Source organism: Denticeps clupeoides, chromosome 5 (genome assembly GCF_900700375.1).
Source record: "Denticeps clupeoides chromosome 5, fDenClu1.1, whole genome shotgun sequence".
NCBI classification, from domain to species: Eukaryota; Metazoa; Chordata; class Actinopteri; order Clupeiformes; family Denticipitidae; genus Denticeps; species Denticeps clupeoides.
In genome coordinates this window covers 25,301,264-25,316,499 of record NC_041711.1, presented here as the reverse complement: position 1 = coordinate 25,316,499, position 15,236 = coordinate 25,301,264, and the positions used below count along the sequence as shown (strand labels likewise).

At 45.8% G+C, this 15,236-nt stretch overlaps 1 protein-coding gene across 5 annotated transcripts in view; it reads right to left on the bottom strand.

The window, feature by feature from the left end:
• Positions 1–11,562, bottom strand: part of pou2f2b (POU class 2 homeobox 2b) — a 34,034-nt gene extending 22,472 nt beyond the window's left edge. For 4 of the 5 annotated variants that reach the window (XM_028981216.1, XM_028981217.1, XM_028981220.1 and 1 more), the window contains exon 1: positions 10,737–11,562. In XM_028981216.1, the coding sequence (XP_028837049.1) occupies positions 10,737–10,959 (223 nt within the window). In that variant the 5' untranslated portion in view covers positions 10,960–11,562. Of the gene's footprint in view, positions 1–548; positions 697–10,736 lie in introns of those variants that run through there. The other variant, XM_028981219.1, reaches the window with a different exon arrangement.
• Between the last annotated feature and the right edge of the window lie 3,674 nt (positions 11,563–15,236).

The following is a 15,236-nucleotide window of genomic DNA, read 5'->3' as shown; positions in this document are numbered from 1 at the left end:
CCGCCCTTCCTGTCTCCCACCAGGAATGACACGTATGTCTGTACTGCCAGTTCCGTCTCCCAGCAACCAAACCCAACAGCAACTCCTGAATACCAGCAAACAGGGTCGGAAAGACCACAGGCAGAGGTGCAGAACTCAGCACATTCAGGGCCGCAGTGTCTGCAGGTTTTTCTTGAAAAGTGCTCTGGAGCAGCTGATATCACGAGCAGGTCCCTTCCTTTGTTCAAGTAGTGCTCCCATTACTGACACACTATGGTCAGCAGGGCTGGACCCGGCATCGTGTTCCAAACCAGACTCCTTTGCTAGAAGCTTGCAACCTGCAAGAAGTTGTGGGCGTCAGTGTTAATGTGACAGGCCACTGGCACTTAGAGATCAAACAAGCAAGGTGAGGGGACAAATTTGTGAAGACACAAGTCAGCAGACAGCTGGAAGGAAAATGTCAAACCTGATAAATGGCCTTTTAAATATGAATCAGATTGGGACGTATACACCAAGGACAGCGGGTAAAGGGACGGCATGCATAATGTTTTCGAAAATGAGAGTCTTACCACGGCTGTTCTCCAAGGCTGAGAGGTCACATGAGCTCGCAAACATGACCAAACATTTCTGTTCAGTTCAGTTCTAAAATTGTATTTAAAATTGTATTAAAATTTGTACTGTTAAAAAAGGTACAATAAAAAGTAGAAGGGATAAATGTGGAATTGTAAATATATAAGACAGCAAAGAAAAAGATAAATTAAATATGATAAGAGATTCATTAATTTATATCGTGTGATAAGGCCACAAAAGCATAAAGCGAGAGATAAAAAGTGAGCGCTGCCCAGTTTACAGGTGTATAGTTGTGCATGCATGACATCACAAGACCCTTCCCAAACCCCTGGGAATGGGAGCCTAGGAAACGGTCACTAAGGGAACAGACGACTGGGAGTGGGAGAAATGGAGAGCGGGATGGAGTGAGTGAAAAAGAAAAAGGAGGAATTGTCGGATCAAGATGACAAGAAATAAAGTAAGAAGGAAAGAGAAAGAAATGCTTAGATAACTCTATTATATTTCTGTTATTTCTGTCTATTATATTTATTGTCATTTCTGCTATTCTGTCATACCGAGCAGCTTTATCATCAGTTCACTTAACTGGCCCTATACATCTGACAAAAAAAAAAACAATGCGTTACAGACAGCAGAGGGATTTATATAATCTCATTTATACTCTGACCCTTTCTGTACGGTGATATTACTCTGTATAAAGATGCGGCACTGGCTGGTCCTGTGGGGGTACAGTAACAGTGTGCTGGGGCATATGAACTATTTGGGCCTTTAGTAGAACTGTGGGCTTGTGCAGATCTGTAGAGTCAGGTTGAGGCTCCAGGAACGTTGAGTTTTATAATGTTTTATACATTTTTAACATTTACAACCTAATTCTTTACTTTCTTCACACCAACAAACATCACACCCCATGTGCCTTTGATTCAAAATGCTCACATACATTTTTATAATATTAACAATATTAAAAAATACAGTTTTAATAGTCAGTGACATCTCCCTTACAATATATTTTTCAGTCTCAGGCTTATAGAGTGAAATCTAATATTTTATTTAGGAATACCATTTGATTAATATCAAGCCTGAAATAATTTCACAGGATATATTTTCTCCCAACATCAAATATAATGAAGTCTTTGCTGCTATCAGATTTTAAATGTAAATCTATGCTAATTTAATGTTCACATAGAAAATGAAATTCTCGTCACTTGCTCCATATATTCAGCTGCACACACATACCAGCATTTCTTACTCTGCCTGTACCATTCGGCCTTTGCATAATGCATGAATGTGCTGAATTTTTATCAGTTAGGCCAAGTGTATACACCAACATAGTGAAAGAAACCTCCAACAGGCGAACAGTGTGTGACATATGAGATGGGCAGCGGCAGTTCAGACTGGGCTCTTCGCAATTGCACACGACATGAACCAAAACACAGGAGTTGCACAGTGCTGGTTTTATTGTCTGACCTGGCTCCCTCATTAAGGCTTGTTAAGGCTCATTAGGGTCTCTGCTCTGTGATCACTTATGTCAGTTCCAGGGGTTAAGAGATTAACAGTGGTGCTGAAGTAAAAAAAAAAAAACAAAAAACAGACAAGCTGCAAGAAAGGAACACGAAGACTTCTGTCTTGAAAAGATCCCATATGGCCTATCCTATATACAGGATCATGTATTTATACATGCTATTGTGCATGTACATATTTCAGAGCACTGCCGATTTTTAAACTGATTTTAAACTGAGATCACAATATGCAATAAATTATTCATTTGCTGGAAAAAGTACAACTGACTTATGAGCAGTAGAGAATTTAGCTTGTGACAGGTATAATGATCGATTGTGGCATCAGTAGACTTCATTGAATGGGTGTAGAATTATTACATAATACACATAATAAACATACAAATGAATAAAATAAAAGAAATATCTGATCAACTATTGACATTTTATTAGCATTTATCATGAAAGCAGGTTATCATGAAAGCAGGTCATCACTTTATGTACATTTATCATGTACATAAAGTGATGTACTAATATGACTTTTACTTATAGAAAAGTGCTAACAGTTAAATGTCAGCAGGTCTATCGTGAATTTGCAGTTTAAAAACACACGAGCATACATGCACAAACATTATCAAAACATTGTGCATTGAATAAATTGATTATATTGCCACAGATACAATGTACATTTCTAATATGTATTTATATGTGATGTCTTGAGAATTGCTAAATATGCCGGTAAACCAAGGATTTGAGGGAATACTCACTAAACAACACTCTCTCTTGCCCAGTCTTTCTTTCTGTCCGACACCCCCCACCCCCACAAGCCCAGTCTTTAACCTTGGTCCCCAATGACTCTGCCTGCAGTAATAAAGTCACCCCTCCTCTGTCTCCCCCCCTCACCCCTGCTGTTGTCCACCGCTCCCCTCATTCATAGTAAACACTATTGATTTTCAGCACTGAAAAAAAAAAACAATGAATTTTAATACTGCTATCTGCCCCCTTTCGCTCTATCTCTCCCTCCTTCTCTCTCTTTCCTTGCCCTGTGCCCCTATTCATTCCGTCTTTCCCTGAGAAGAGGCTGCAGTGATGAGAATATGGAGCAAAGCTAAAGGTGTCAGATTGAGTGTGTGTGATAGACAGACACTGTGTGTTTATGAACGTTAGGTGCGGTCATCTGAAGAAAAAAAAGGCAAGAAATTCAGGGAGCAGGAGCAAAAAGAAAAGGAATTTACTCCACCACACACACATTCATCTCAGAACAATAACACACGTGGCATCACATGCCATTCGTGATTATAATAATGTTTAAACCTGAATGTACTGAAGCTTTTATTATCCATTTCTCTGTCACTACTGTACACTAAGGAGTAATAAACTCTAAACCCAAATACTACAGAAAAGGAGTTCAAATTGTTTGAATGTGTTGGTTTGTAATTTGATGATCAAGTGTCTTGCAATAATAAGAAAAAATGAAGAAATGTTCTGTTACATAGTGGTAAATTAATTTAATACATGTGTTGAATATACAGCGGTGGGCTGGTGCCATGTGACCCAGGCGTCTCCGTGCTTGTGGCCAGTGCCCCAGGATGGGCTGCAGCACCGGCAACCCTAGTGAAGATAAAGTGATTATTAAAAGAAATGAAAACAAAAGTCTCTCTCTCTCTCTCTCTCTCTCTCTCTCTGCGTGTAATCAATTTTGACTGACTGATTTTTCTATAAGCGGTGTCCTGACAGTAATACGGTAGCACAGGCAGAACTCATCAAAAGCCACTGAACATTAAACCATCTCCCTAAACATCACTCCATCACACTTTGCCAAAGAAAGGCAAGCAAATGGGGAGAGATGAAGACGAGGCATGAAGGATGGCCAGAGTATGAAAAAAGAAAATATGATCGAGCAAGGAAATTAGGCTGGCAAAAAAAACCTCACACTTCCAAAGGAACAAATGTTCCTTTGAAATGCCTATTCACTTCACCAAAAGTCCTTTGGATGCTAATGTCATGTCCCCTGCATACCATTTCTGGTATTGTACAAAATAAAAAATACATACATGTCGATATATGTATCTATGAGTGTAAATATAGATATTTTTTGGTGTAAAATTTGTGTTTTAAAATTGGGCGTTTTAAGAGCAGATACAATCCAACAGCACACTGCACAATAGTGTTCACAGGCAGCTCAGTAAAGAATAATTAGGGGTCGACTGCTGTGGCTGAATGCGGGTGTGAGGCACATTTCGGTGTCTCCTGGTGCTGCCGGACAATTTAATGACGGCCGTTTGAGAGCAGCAGAAGGAAAGAACTCATTACTCTGGCTTTATCGTCCATGTTCTCCCTGAGCGGTTTCACATTTAATGTGTAGACTACGCTCAGGCGTCTAATGCGAGGGGACGAGTGGAGTTTGTGATCCGCAGCGAGGCAATGCCCCGCCCGCAGTGTTAACGAGGACGAGAGAGGGATCGTTAAAGGATTTCGTTAATTCTCCCAATTAGGCACAGAGTCATTGTACAACTGCTACAAGCAATTAAAGCCATAGATGATCAGTCACATTTATATTACAGGCAACACTTCAAATGACAAGTGTGTCAAATGTGCAAAACGTAGAATCATTTTAGTACGAATGCATACTAAACGTACATTTTAATAATGTTTCAGCTAAATGTGTTAATACTGTTATTTATAAAATAAAGGTAGATATTAATAGTAAACCTATTGTTATACCTTCAGATTTGTATCACTTTTCTACACCATTCTCTCCTCTAAAAGAGAATAAAGATAAGATATAAAAAAAAGGCTCCCGCACATTATCCAGTTCCGCCTCTGATTGTTCCTTGGACTCCCTCCTGCACCCTTCATCGTAATTTGACTGATGATTATACCTGTCACTCAAACCAGCATGTGCAACATTACAAAGAAGAGGGAAAGAAAAAAAGGACGAAAGGAGCAGAAACTCCTTTTTGAACCGCTTGTCACCTGACATATGCTTGGTTTCGGCCATTCTTTATTATATACCCATGGAACGCTTTAAAAAGATTCCAAACCAGCCTGGATATTGCTGAGGCACTTGCCTTCCAGAAGGAGCTCCACTCGCCTGGGGTGGCCGAGCAAAGACACAAAAATGCAATGAAAGAAAAGCCAGCAGAAAAGGAGGGGAAAGAGGGGGGGGGGCATGTGCCTCAAAATGGACAGAACATGACTGAGTCAAAGGAGAGACAAGAGGGGTCACCTACCGTGTCACCCCGTCTGTGCAGGCCGGGAGAAAGATCTCTCTTTTCTTTCTTCTACCATTATCCTTTCTGCACCTCCCTGTCTACCCGTAGCCTAAAAACAGCTGTGCGATTGTGTGAAGGTGAATATCATCTGTGTGCATTGTTTCATTGTGTAACACACACGCACCACAAAACACGGCCAGTGGCACACTCACCGTCGAACCTGAAACGGCCCGCTTTAACACTCACACACCACAAACATGGCGCTCAATGCGGCCAGAAAAGCGAGCGTTCTCCAGAGCATTCCGACATGACCTTGCAAGTAATGAATAGCACCTCAGGTTAAAGCAAACTGATTATTTTCCACAATGTTGGCTAAGTCGGAGCCAACCCCACAGTCCTGTGCCGGTAACAAAGGGCGTCCAGCCGATTTCGTCATTCAGGGGTGGCTCTTGTCGTTTGTCATCAGGAACCCGCAGCCTTTTAGACTGAGCGCGTCGAGGAACGAGGCTATCGGAGATTACACTCCTCGCGGTAGAATTGTGTCTCCCTGACCTCGGGAGCAAACAGGCATAAATACATCAACCTCGAAAGGAAAAGGGAGCTATTTTAATGGCTGGCCCGAGAGCGGCCCGCGGCCTGGCCTAACCTCGGAGTGCTGCGGAGCCGGAGGGATCATGGGCACGGCGTATTTTCTGATGAAAGCTGCCAATGTCAACATGAATAACCCGTCCAAACGGATTCATAGCCAACGCCGGAAAGGTTAAAGACGTGCTTTCAATCCACCGTATCAGCGGCCAGGAGTGATAGGAATAGAGAGGAGGAAGCAGAAACGGGTCGTATGGTAGAACGACAGATTCATTTCATTTTAAGGTGGCGTGGGAGTCAGGCGGAGACGAAAAAATTGGAAGAAACAAGAAATATCGCAGGACCTTTGTCGTACTTCAGTTGGCAGAATACAGCAGCCATCAGAAACACACGCCTGTCAAGATGCTTCAGATTTTCAGCTTCCGCAGACGTGATGTCAGGTTATCAACCGGCATCTCATAAGCGTATACACACGTAGAGCCGGAAGTGAACACGCTGACCAGACGCACGGACCTTCATACTAATGAAGGCGGCCTGAAGGACAGCGGTGGGCCCTGGAGGTTAATAGGACCTCTTCATTATCATAAATCTTATCAGCTAAATGAAATGGCGGCAAGGACCCCCTGATTTAGGTGTCCGGTGCTGGCCTGTGTGAGGGAACCCAAACGCAGCACTGGCTTTTATTACACCTCCTTTTATGTGTAAATGGACACACAAAGGGAAAAACCACCAGCAATCAACAGAAGAGGGGATGGGGGCCAGGAGAACATAACAAATGATGAACCTTGGCTTGATGCTCTCACAAGACATCTACGAAACAGTGCGAAAATGGCATTCAGTGACACAAACTAACAGCTGAGCCATCCGCAAGCAAACAAATGCCCCAAAGACACATCGGCACTGGCATTCACCATCACTCTGATACATTTGTCTGCATGTCAGCAGTGGCCATCAACAAAGCAAATCATCATTCATCTCCAGTTTACCAACCTACCCTTCATCTACATCATTCCCCTTCAAGTAGCCTGCAATCAAATGCGCAGCCTAGGTGCTTCTTTCATGCATAATTTACCTCTGTCTGGGCCTTTTGCTGTCTGAATGTGTGTACGCGTACGTGTGTGAAGGGGTAGCCACACTTCACACTCTCCTGCTCTTTCATTATCTTCTCAACAGGACACGCGCCGTATGTTGTGCATGTGTGTATATGTGTTTGATTGTGCTGGTGTGTACACGAGTGAGAGATTGTGTGTGATTAAGTGTGCATGGCTGTGATTGTCTCTGGGTCAGTGTGTGTGTGTGTGTGTGTGTGTGTGCGCGTTCTTTGGAGAGCATAATGGCCCTGGAGAGAACGGCCTGTGTGCCCCCTGGCCCTGAGCAGTGCTTCCTCAGTCCCCTGTGGACTGTGAGAGGCTCGGCCTGATTAAGTGTCCCACTCGCCCAACCTCTGATGAGGACCAACATCACGAGTCGCCTGCCCCTGACCGGCGCCGGACAAAAAAAACACTCAAAAGACACGGTACACACATTCGGTCAGGTAGCTGGGTGGTTAGATAAACCAAAATGTGCCCTTTTCCAGCATAACTACCATCTAATCATAATTAAAATCATTCAGTACACAGCAGAGATGTTTTGAATTAAAAAGCCAAGACAAGCAGAAACCTCACAGTGCACAGAGATTTATGTCAAGAAGATGACTAGAAAATCGAACAAAGTTAAGATAAAAATAGAGATTGAAAGAGAATGCAGCCAGACGTCCATGTTCGCTGTGTGTGTGTGTGTCTGAACGAGAGAGAGGGAGAAAGAGAGAGTAATTGCTTGTAATGGTTGCCAGAGAGGTGGGAATTTAGGCTGAGGCAATTCCTCACTGGATGAAACTCAATACCACTTACAGCTGCTAATGAGCCCGGGGTCTTCATCAGCATTAAGTCTCCATTAGGAGAGATCACCACAAACAGTGCCCACATACACAGCACAGAAAGAAAGAAATAAAGACAGAAAAAAGGAAGGAAACACTAAACAAAGAAAGAAAAAAGAGGGCATGATGGGAAGAGTGAATGCAGGGGGAACTAGAGAGTGGGCGAAGGAGAGAGAGCAGTAACTTAATGCAATAAAACATGTAGTATTGACATCTTTCTCGTGTCTATTGATTCCCCATTATGTTACTAACAAACCCAGGTTGACATTTTGTCATTCACAATCATGTTAACACTCGGAGTGGCGCACTACCCCCTCACGTACGATCTGCGCGCGCGCACACACACACACACACACACACACACACAATCCAGTTTCGCAATGAACACCTTAGCTTGCGCATTGCAACATAATTAAGTCGTTTTTGCTAAGAGACATATGGACGATGCTTCCATTGAACAACAGTCAGCCAAGCCAAGAGCACAGAAATATGAACCAAAGATTTACAAAGCACACATATCCTGTCCATAATAAAAACGTTCTATTTTAACAGTTCTGCTGCAATGACCTTACATTTATAGAAAAACAATGCAATTGAAGTTATGTATATAATTTAATGATCCTGTGGCAATGGACCTACTAAATCACTTTCTCACTCACACACACACACACACACAGATTCACATGTGTGTGATTGTAAGAATACACGAGGGACACGAGGCTGCCCTAAAGGCAGCGCTTATGCCTCAGTCTGGAGAGGGAAAGAAATAATGACCTGAACAATAAAAATCCCCGACTTTTTGGAAAAAGTCAGAGATAGCGTGGCATGCCCGGGCTGCCGTCCCGTTGCCTCTCAGTAGAGGCTGGTGTGAACTGCGGTTCAGTTGCAGGCATTTTGTGCTGATCCACTGACACCGATGTGGGTGAAGGTGTTACCACAGCTGTTAACGGCGACCGCGAGGCCAGGCTGCCCATAAACGCAAAGAAGAGAGGACGGGGCCACCGTGTTCTCCCCGGCGTTATCAAGCCACCCTCAAGTCTGTTAAATCCGCCAGTTGCTGTAACATATATTAAACTTTAATGGCACCATTAATGGCTGCGTTTCAGACCACTTACGATGACAGTGCGGACTTCACCTTCTTGTCATGGAAAGACAAAGCCATCCTGTAATTTCATGGAGAGTCGCATGCGAAGTCCAGTGTGGTCCAGTGTGTCTGATCAGACACCAAAACAAGGCAAATGGTATTTATCTGTTCTAACGCACGTGCTAATGAGGTGAAAAGGACATTTCGCTTTGCTACAGTGCAGTTTTTGATATCCTGCATATACTGGCCAGCCTAGAAACTCTGCATATCAACTCTTCTTCGGGCCCGCACGCCGAAATATTTACAAAACCGTCTCCATCCACAACGACATCAAGAAATCTGAAGGCTTTTGGCATTGCTGTCTACTTGCTGTCATCTGGACAAATACATTTCTCGTTTCAGTCCTAATGCTAAACCACAGATACTGTACAACAGTCTTGTTATTTTGTACAATTCAGAAGACCTACTCTGCCTCAATTCGCAGGTCACAGCCTTCAGAGGATGCATTTGATGACCGGATGTGACATAAGCATATTGACCGTTGGTAGTGGCAGGGTCCTTCCTACGTGGCTTTCGTTTCGGTTTCATGCGTTGCGTCCCAACCTCTCCTAGAATTCACTGTGTGGATCTTTTGAAGATCTCATAAAATGGCCACTAAGGACAACAAGGAAAAAACTATTGACTCCTTATTGACTTGCATTGACCCTTCAGATGTAACAGAGACAAATAAATATGGTTCATTTGGGCTCAGTTTTAGTAGGCTTGTCAGCTGGAGGTCCCAGACTGTCTCATTTAACAAAGTTCAAACAATGCAGTCCACCATAGGCCAGACCTTTACAGACCAGGTCCTCCAAGGACTGAAATAAGCCCCGGGCGTCACTAAAACCTGCACCGACTGATGTAGCTGGATAACCCTCCGCTCGTCCTCTCCCGCTCAAATCCGCCTTTCGTTCCCTCGCCCTCATTTCTCACTTTGTCATCTGCTTTTACGTCCCCCTGACTTTCCTGGCCTTTGCCTCGTTTCCCTTTTCTTTTCTTTCTGTCTACTCCCTCTGACATTGACCATTTTTCTACTCCGCCCTCCCTCTCCTGCTACCTGCCCATCACGTCTCCAGGACAGATGCGGCGTTGGGCATGTTACAGTGGAGATGGATGCAGGCGGGAAATGGGACTGTCCCTTTAAGAGCCCAGCGTCTGATGGCGCCCTTTTATTCGCCACATGCGTACATTTTTTTTTTTTAGGTATTCACTGTTCCATGATTACTATTAACATCATTCTCATTGGATTACGTCACGTGACATTTATTTAAAAAAAAAAAAAAAAGCCTTTTTATTCCTGTCCATATGAAATCCTATCAAAGTAAAAATACCCTCGCATTGGAACAGATCGTTTATGAAGTGAGCGCCGACACCGGCAGCGGCTGCGCGCTTCCCCCCCGCTCCCGGTGCCGGTCGCCCGCGTCTCTCCGCCGACCGCGGCGGGGATGGTGGGAATAAACCACCGCACACACGCACACGCACACCGTGCCCTGCGCGCCTCCCGTTCTGCGCGCCTCTCTCCCCCTCTCCCAGTATCTATCCGCCGGCCCCGGAATCGATCTCCGCGGGATCGATAAGTTGGCATGAATATTCCCTGCCCGCCGCGAGTTCAGTTCGGGAGAGGCGCGGGGAGGAGAGGCTGGAGGAGGACGCGGGCGGAGAGGAATATACGGCGTTTCCAACCAAGCGAGAGCAACGCGGCTCAGATCGCGGTGCTTTTGTCTCATAGTCGCACTTTTTTTGGGGGGAGGGAGGGCGGGAAGGACCGGGAAAGATGACGACCGTTTCTGCCATGAAATAAGGACGAGGCCACCGGAGGTGGAGGATGGATGAGCGGGATGGAGAGGTGGTGCTCTTACCGGAACCGGAGCGCAGGGCCGGCGGGGACTTGAGGCGCCAGGCGCCGAGGTCGGAGGCGGCTCTCTGAAAGACGAACGGGACCGGCAAGGGGACAAACATGATCCTCGGTGTCCTGCAGGCGCCGTGTCCGCCGGTGCTCTGGCGACGGCGACTTTTTCTCTCCGCTCCTCGGCGCGTCTCGGCCGGGGCTCCAGGTAGACGGTGTCGAAAACTTACGAACATTCAACTGTAACTCGCTTCTCCTCGATCTTCTTCCCCTCGTACTTTGCGCGGTCAGACCGTGGGCTATTTACATTTTCGGCGTCTGTCCGCGTTACGACTTCTGGTGTGGAAATGATGCATAGAATAGAATACACACAGACGGATGGACAAGACTGACTTAGGCTATTATGATTATTATTACTGTAATCATTATCACATTTCCTCTTGATGCACAGTCTGTATCATTTTCACTGTTTTGCTCTTTCCGTAAAAAAATTGTATTCGACCCCTATTATTATTACCCGCCGGCCTCCGCTTTGCTTTGGGGTTTTTTTTTTTTTGCGCTTTTCCGCCGTCTCGTTACCGTTCAGCGGTTCGGTTCTCTTTTTTTTTTTTTTTTTTTTTTTTGGTTGGTTGGTTATTTGGCTTTTAGCTGTCCCCGCAACCTCTCCCCGCTCCCTGTCCCCGCATGAATAAAGCGGCGTCCCGTACGTGCGTGTGTACGTAACGCGTGGAAAAAAAGGCGCGTCGTTAAAGCTATGCAGATCAGCGGAAATAAACGAAGGGTAAAGGCAACGCAACGTGCCCGCGCCGGCCTTCGCTCCTCCTCCTCCTCCTCTTCCTCGCACTGTGTCACACACTCAGTAATTAAAGCGCAATCAATCGATAGATAGATAGATAGATAGATAAATAAATAAATAAAGGAAAAGCGAGGAAGCGAAAGCCGCTCCGTTGCGTGATATACGTATATTTCTTTAGATATGTATATATGTATGTATATGTATATATCTTTTTTTTTGTAAGATCACTTGCCTATCTCTCCGTCCATCCGTCTGCGTGCATTTGTCTGTTTTTGCCTGTTATACGGTCCCTGGTTACGCGGGGACCCCTAAAGCTGACCGGACCCTCCACTCCCACCCGCGCACTCGCGTCCTGCCACCACACTGGCCGCAACATTGAAGCGAGGAGGGGAAAAAAAAGAAAAGAAGAGGGGAAAGAAAGCACCCGCTACAACTCGCACATTACCGCCCAACCCCCACCCACCCACCCACCCACCTCCCTCCATCCCTCCCTCCCTCCATCCATCCTTACTGCCCCCCACCTCCACCCGGCCCCGCTTCTCCGGCTACCTGTTCTCCATCGATCTCCGCGGCGCCTTTCCGAACCACGACTCGGCGTGTAATTAGGGGCGTGGCCCGGCTAATTAGCGGGAAAGTTCACACCCACCTGGCTCCGCGCCTAAATGCCCCCGTCCGGTCCATGGTGGGGGCAAAGGCGGCTGCGGTCGGAGTTGGGGATCGTGCGCTTTTCTCACCACTTCTGCCCCGGGTCACGTGGTTTTCATATTGCGTTCTGCGGACGGGCGACTCCCGCCGAGGAGAGGCTGGTGTCGGCCGATCGATCGGTTTTAGTGCCCGGTCAGGGGACAGGCCAGGATTGTTCGGGAAAGTGAATCAGCGTTTCCAGATCAACACCCTTTATCGCCAATCAACTTTCCAGGCCGAAACACGCGTGGCTGCAACACGGGCCCGGTTCATTATTCATGAATCTCGGGGCGCCACCCTGCACTGGCTGAATGGGAAGCTGCACCCTAAACTCTGGGCCAACAAGAGAGGGGGGGTCCACGGGATTCCACAGCCACCCACTTACACAGCAGATTATTGTCAATATAGATTTTTAAATAGAAAAATCTATACGTTAAACGTCTCGGGCAATAAGGACGAATCGATTGTGCCGAGCTGAGTCTGGGCGACTGGAACATCGGCTCCCAATCCGAATCATTTACAGCGAGGTGTTATTACGGCCATTATTATCATATGTAGAACTGGGCGTGGTGCTTCAGAAGAAGGTAGAAGGTCCCTCTGCCTCGGCCCGTTTGACAGATGACATCCGCAAGACGAGCGTAAAAAAGACGGAAGGAAGAATGGAAGGCAGGAAGAAGCGACCGGCTGTCCTTCACGCACCCCCTTTAGGAGGAGAGGGAGCATGGCACCCCAATCGCCTCCTCCCCGCACTCCTTCCAGACAAAAGCAATTATTTCTTGTAGAATATAGTGGGGTTGTGTGCGTCTGTGGGAGAGAGGGATGGAGGGAGGGCGTGTGAGATTGAAGGAGAGAGGAAAATAAGACGGTGTTGGAAGGGTTACATCTCCCAGCCGACTCTTCTTTCCTTCTGACATCCTCAAAGCAGGAGGCAAAACAAATAGTTTAATGGGTGATGCATCTCCCCCCTGCATCCCTAACAATAAAAATGGAGATGAAGGGGTGGTCTGGGACATCCTTTTAAATGTATGGATCGGTGGGACTGAATCTGCACGTCCATCACACGTCCACAAACCCGTTCTTGACAGAGGACTTTCCTGGGTTAGGCCATGCCGGTGCGGGATAAAAGTTTCGCAGCTCAGCGGTCGGCCCCGGTCCCTCTGCTAATAACACCTACACAGTGAGCCAAAGTCTGTCACCCCCCCCCCCCCCCCCCCCCCATCATTCTCCAGCCCTGCCTGTCCAAGTCCCTCACCACCACCGCACCCAACTCCTTCTCCTGCCGCGCTTGACTCTGAACATCAAGGCTGGGGGTCTCCTGGGTCTTCGTGGAGCCGCTGTGGGACAGCTCCCGGTGAGATAGCGCGGCTCGTTGTCTCTCGCCAGGAATGTTTTTTTTTCCTCTCCGCTTCGGCTGCCTCCGAGGACTGGAGGCCGCGAGCGGCCGTCATTGTTGCTCACCGCACTGATAGTGTTAGTGTAACTGTTGTGGCCAGTCAGAACGCGCACTTGCTCATTTCGTTTACAATATTAATATAGGTAAGGACAATTGATTCATTCTGTAGTCTGTATTGCCATAGAGTTTGACGCTCGGATTTCCACACAACAACCCGCTTTTTGTTCTCTATTTATTGTGCTTTTTACTCCTCTCTCCCCATGTGATTCCGTTTTCTCTGTTTTACCATATCCCCTATCTTCCTGACCTGTCTTACCCCCATATGTCATGTTTGTGTATATGTACGGTCAGGTTGATGGCCAGTTTTTCGCTAGTGACATGGTGCATAGCAACCGCAATAAAAGGAGTTCTCATCATCATTGATAATCACAACTTTCATTGTGTTGTAATCCTTGTCGTGTAAAATGATGCTAACATTTTCTGATGAATGTAGGGGAAGAAAATGCAATAAAGAAAATGCACGGCACTCTACTTATAACAATGCTGAAACAGTGCTTTTGATGGATAAATCTGTTGCTTTGCAACAAAATAAAGGCAGAATTGCCACTGCATCTCGTATATATTTGAAGGTAAAAGGCATTCTGAAGGCCAATCATGTTGATCAGTAAGCAAAGAGGCCTAATCCAGGGCGGCCAGATCTTTCTTTCCTGTGTCGTTCCCAAGATTTATGATGTAATATGTTACAGACGATTAAAATAAATGGCCGGATCTGATATAGAGAAACTCTGTGTTGTATATCAGAAAATCTGCTGATGTCAGCAGCACATCCAGTCTAAAAAATGTACAATAAGATAATAGAGCAATTTCAGCTCTAAAAGGGTTCAGCAATGAGTTACAACGTGTGAAAAAAACCTCACGGTGCCGGTGCATGGGTGCGTCTGTCACGGTCATTACTAAACGGTGATGTCACGCTGACAAACGAGCTGGCTGAATTAAATTCTCACCCATCGATAACAGAGGGGTCCAATCAATAGCAACAAATACTCATATTACTACTCTCCTCAGTGAATCAACAAATAGGGCATTACACACACACACACACACACACACACACACAGAGGACGACCTGTAACACACAGCCGTGACCTGTGCAGTGCAACAAGCAGTTCCCATGCTGTAATTCATCTCTGGTTTGGTTTATTTTCAACCCGCTGCATGGCTGTGGATGTGGGACAGAACCCTATAATGACTGAAGACCACATGCATGTCTGAGTGCGTCTCTGTGGAAAAATGTGTGTAAATGTGCATATTTATGAGTGTATGCCGGCGCATATGTAACACTGTATTTGTTGCGGACACCATGTGCGTGCATAGCCATAACATACATTTTACCAGCATGAGTTCAGAACACACCCACGTGAATATCCGCACGAATATGTTACACACGCTTATAGCACTCACTTTCTGGTGTGTGTGTGTGTGTGTGTGTGTGTGTGTGCATACGATTTTGTGCATTTATTTTGGTTTACAGTGTACGTCTGTGTATTGGGAGTAATGACTTTTCTTGTCCGACATTGGATTGCAGATATTGACATACGTGGGAATGTTTACTCTTAGACTACACAAACGCACACACTCAT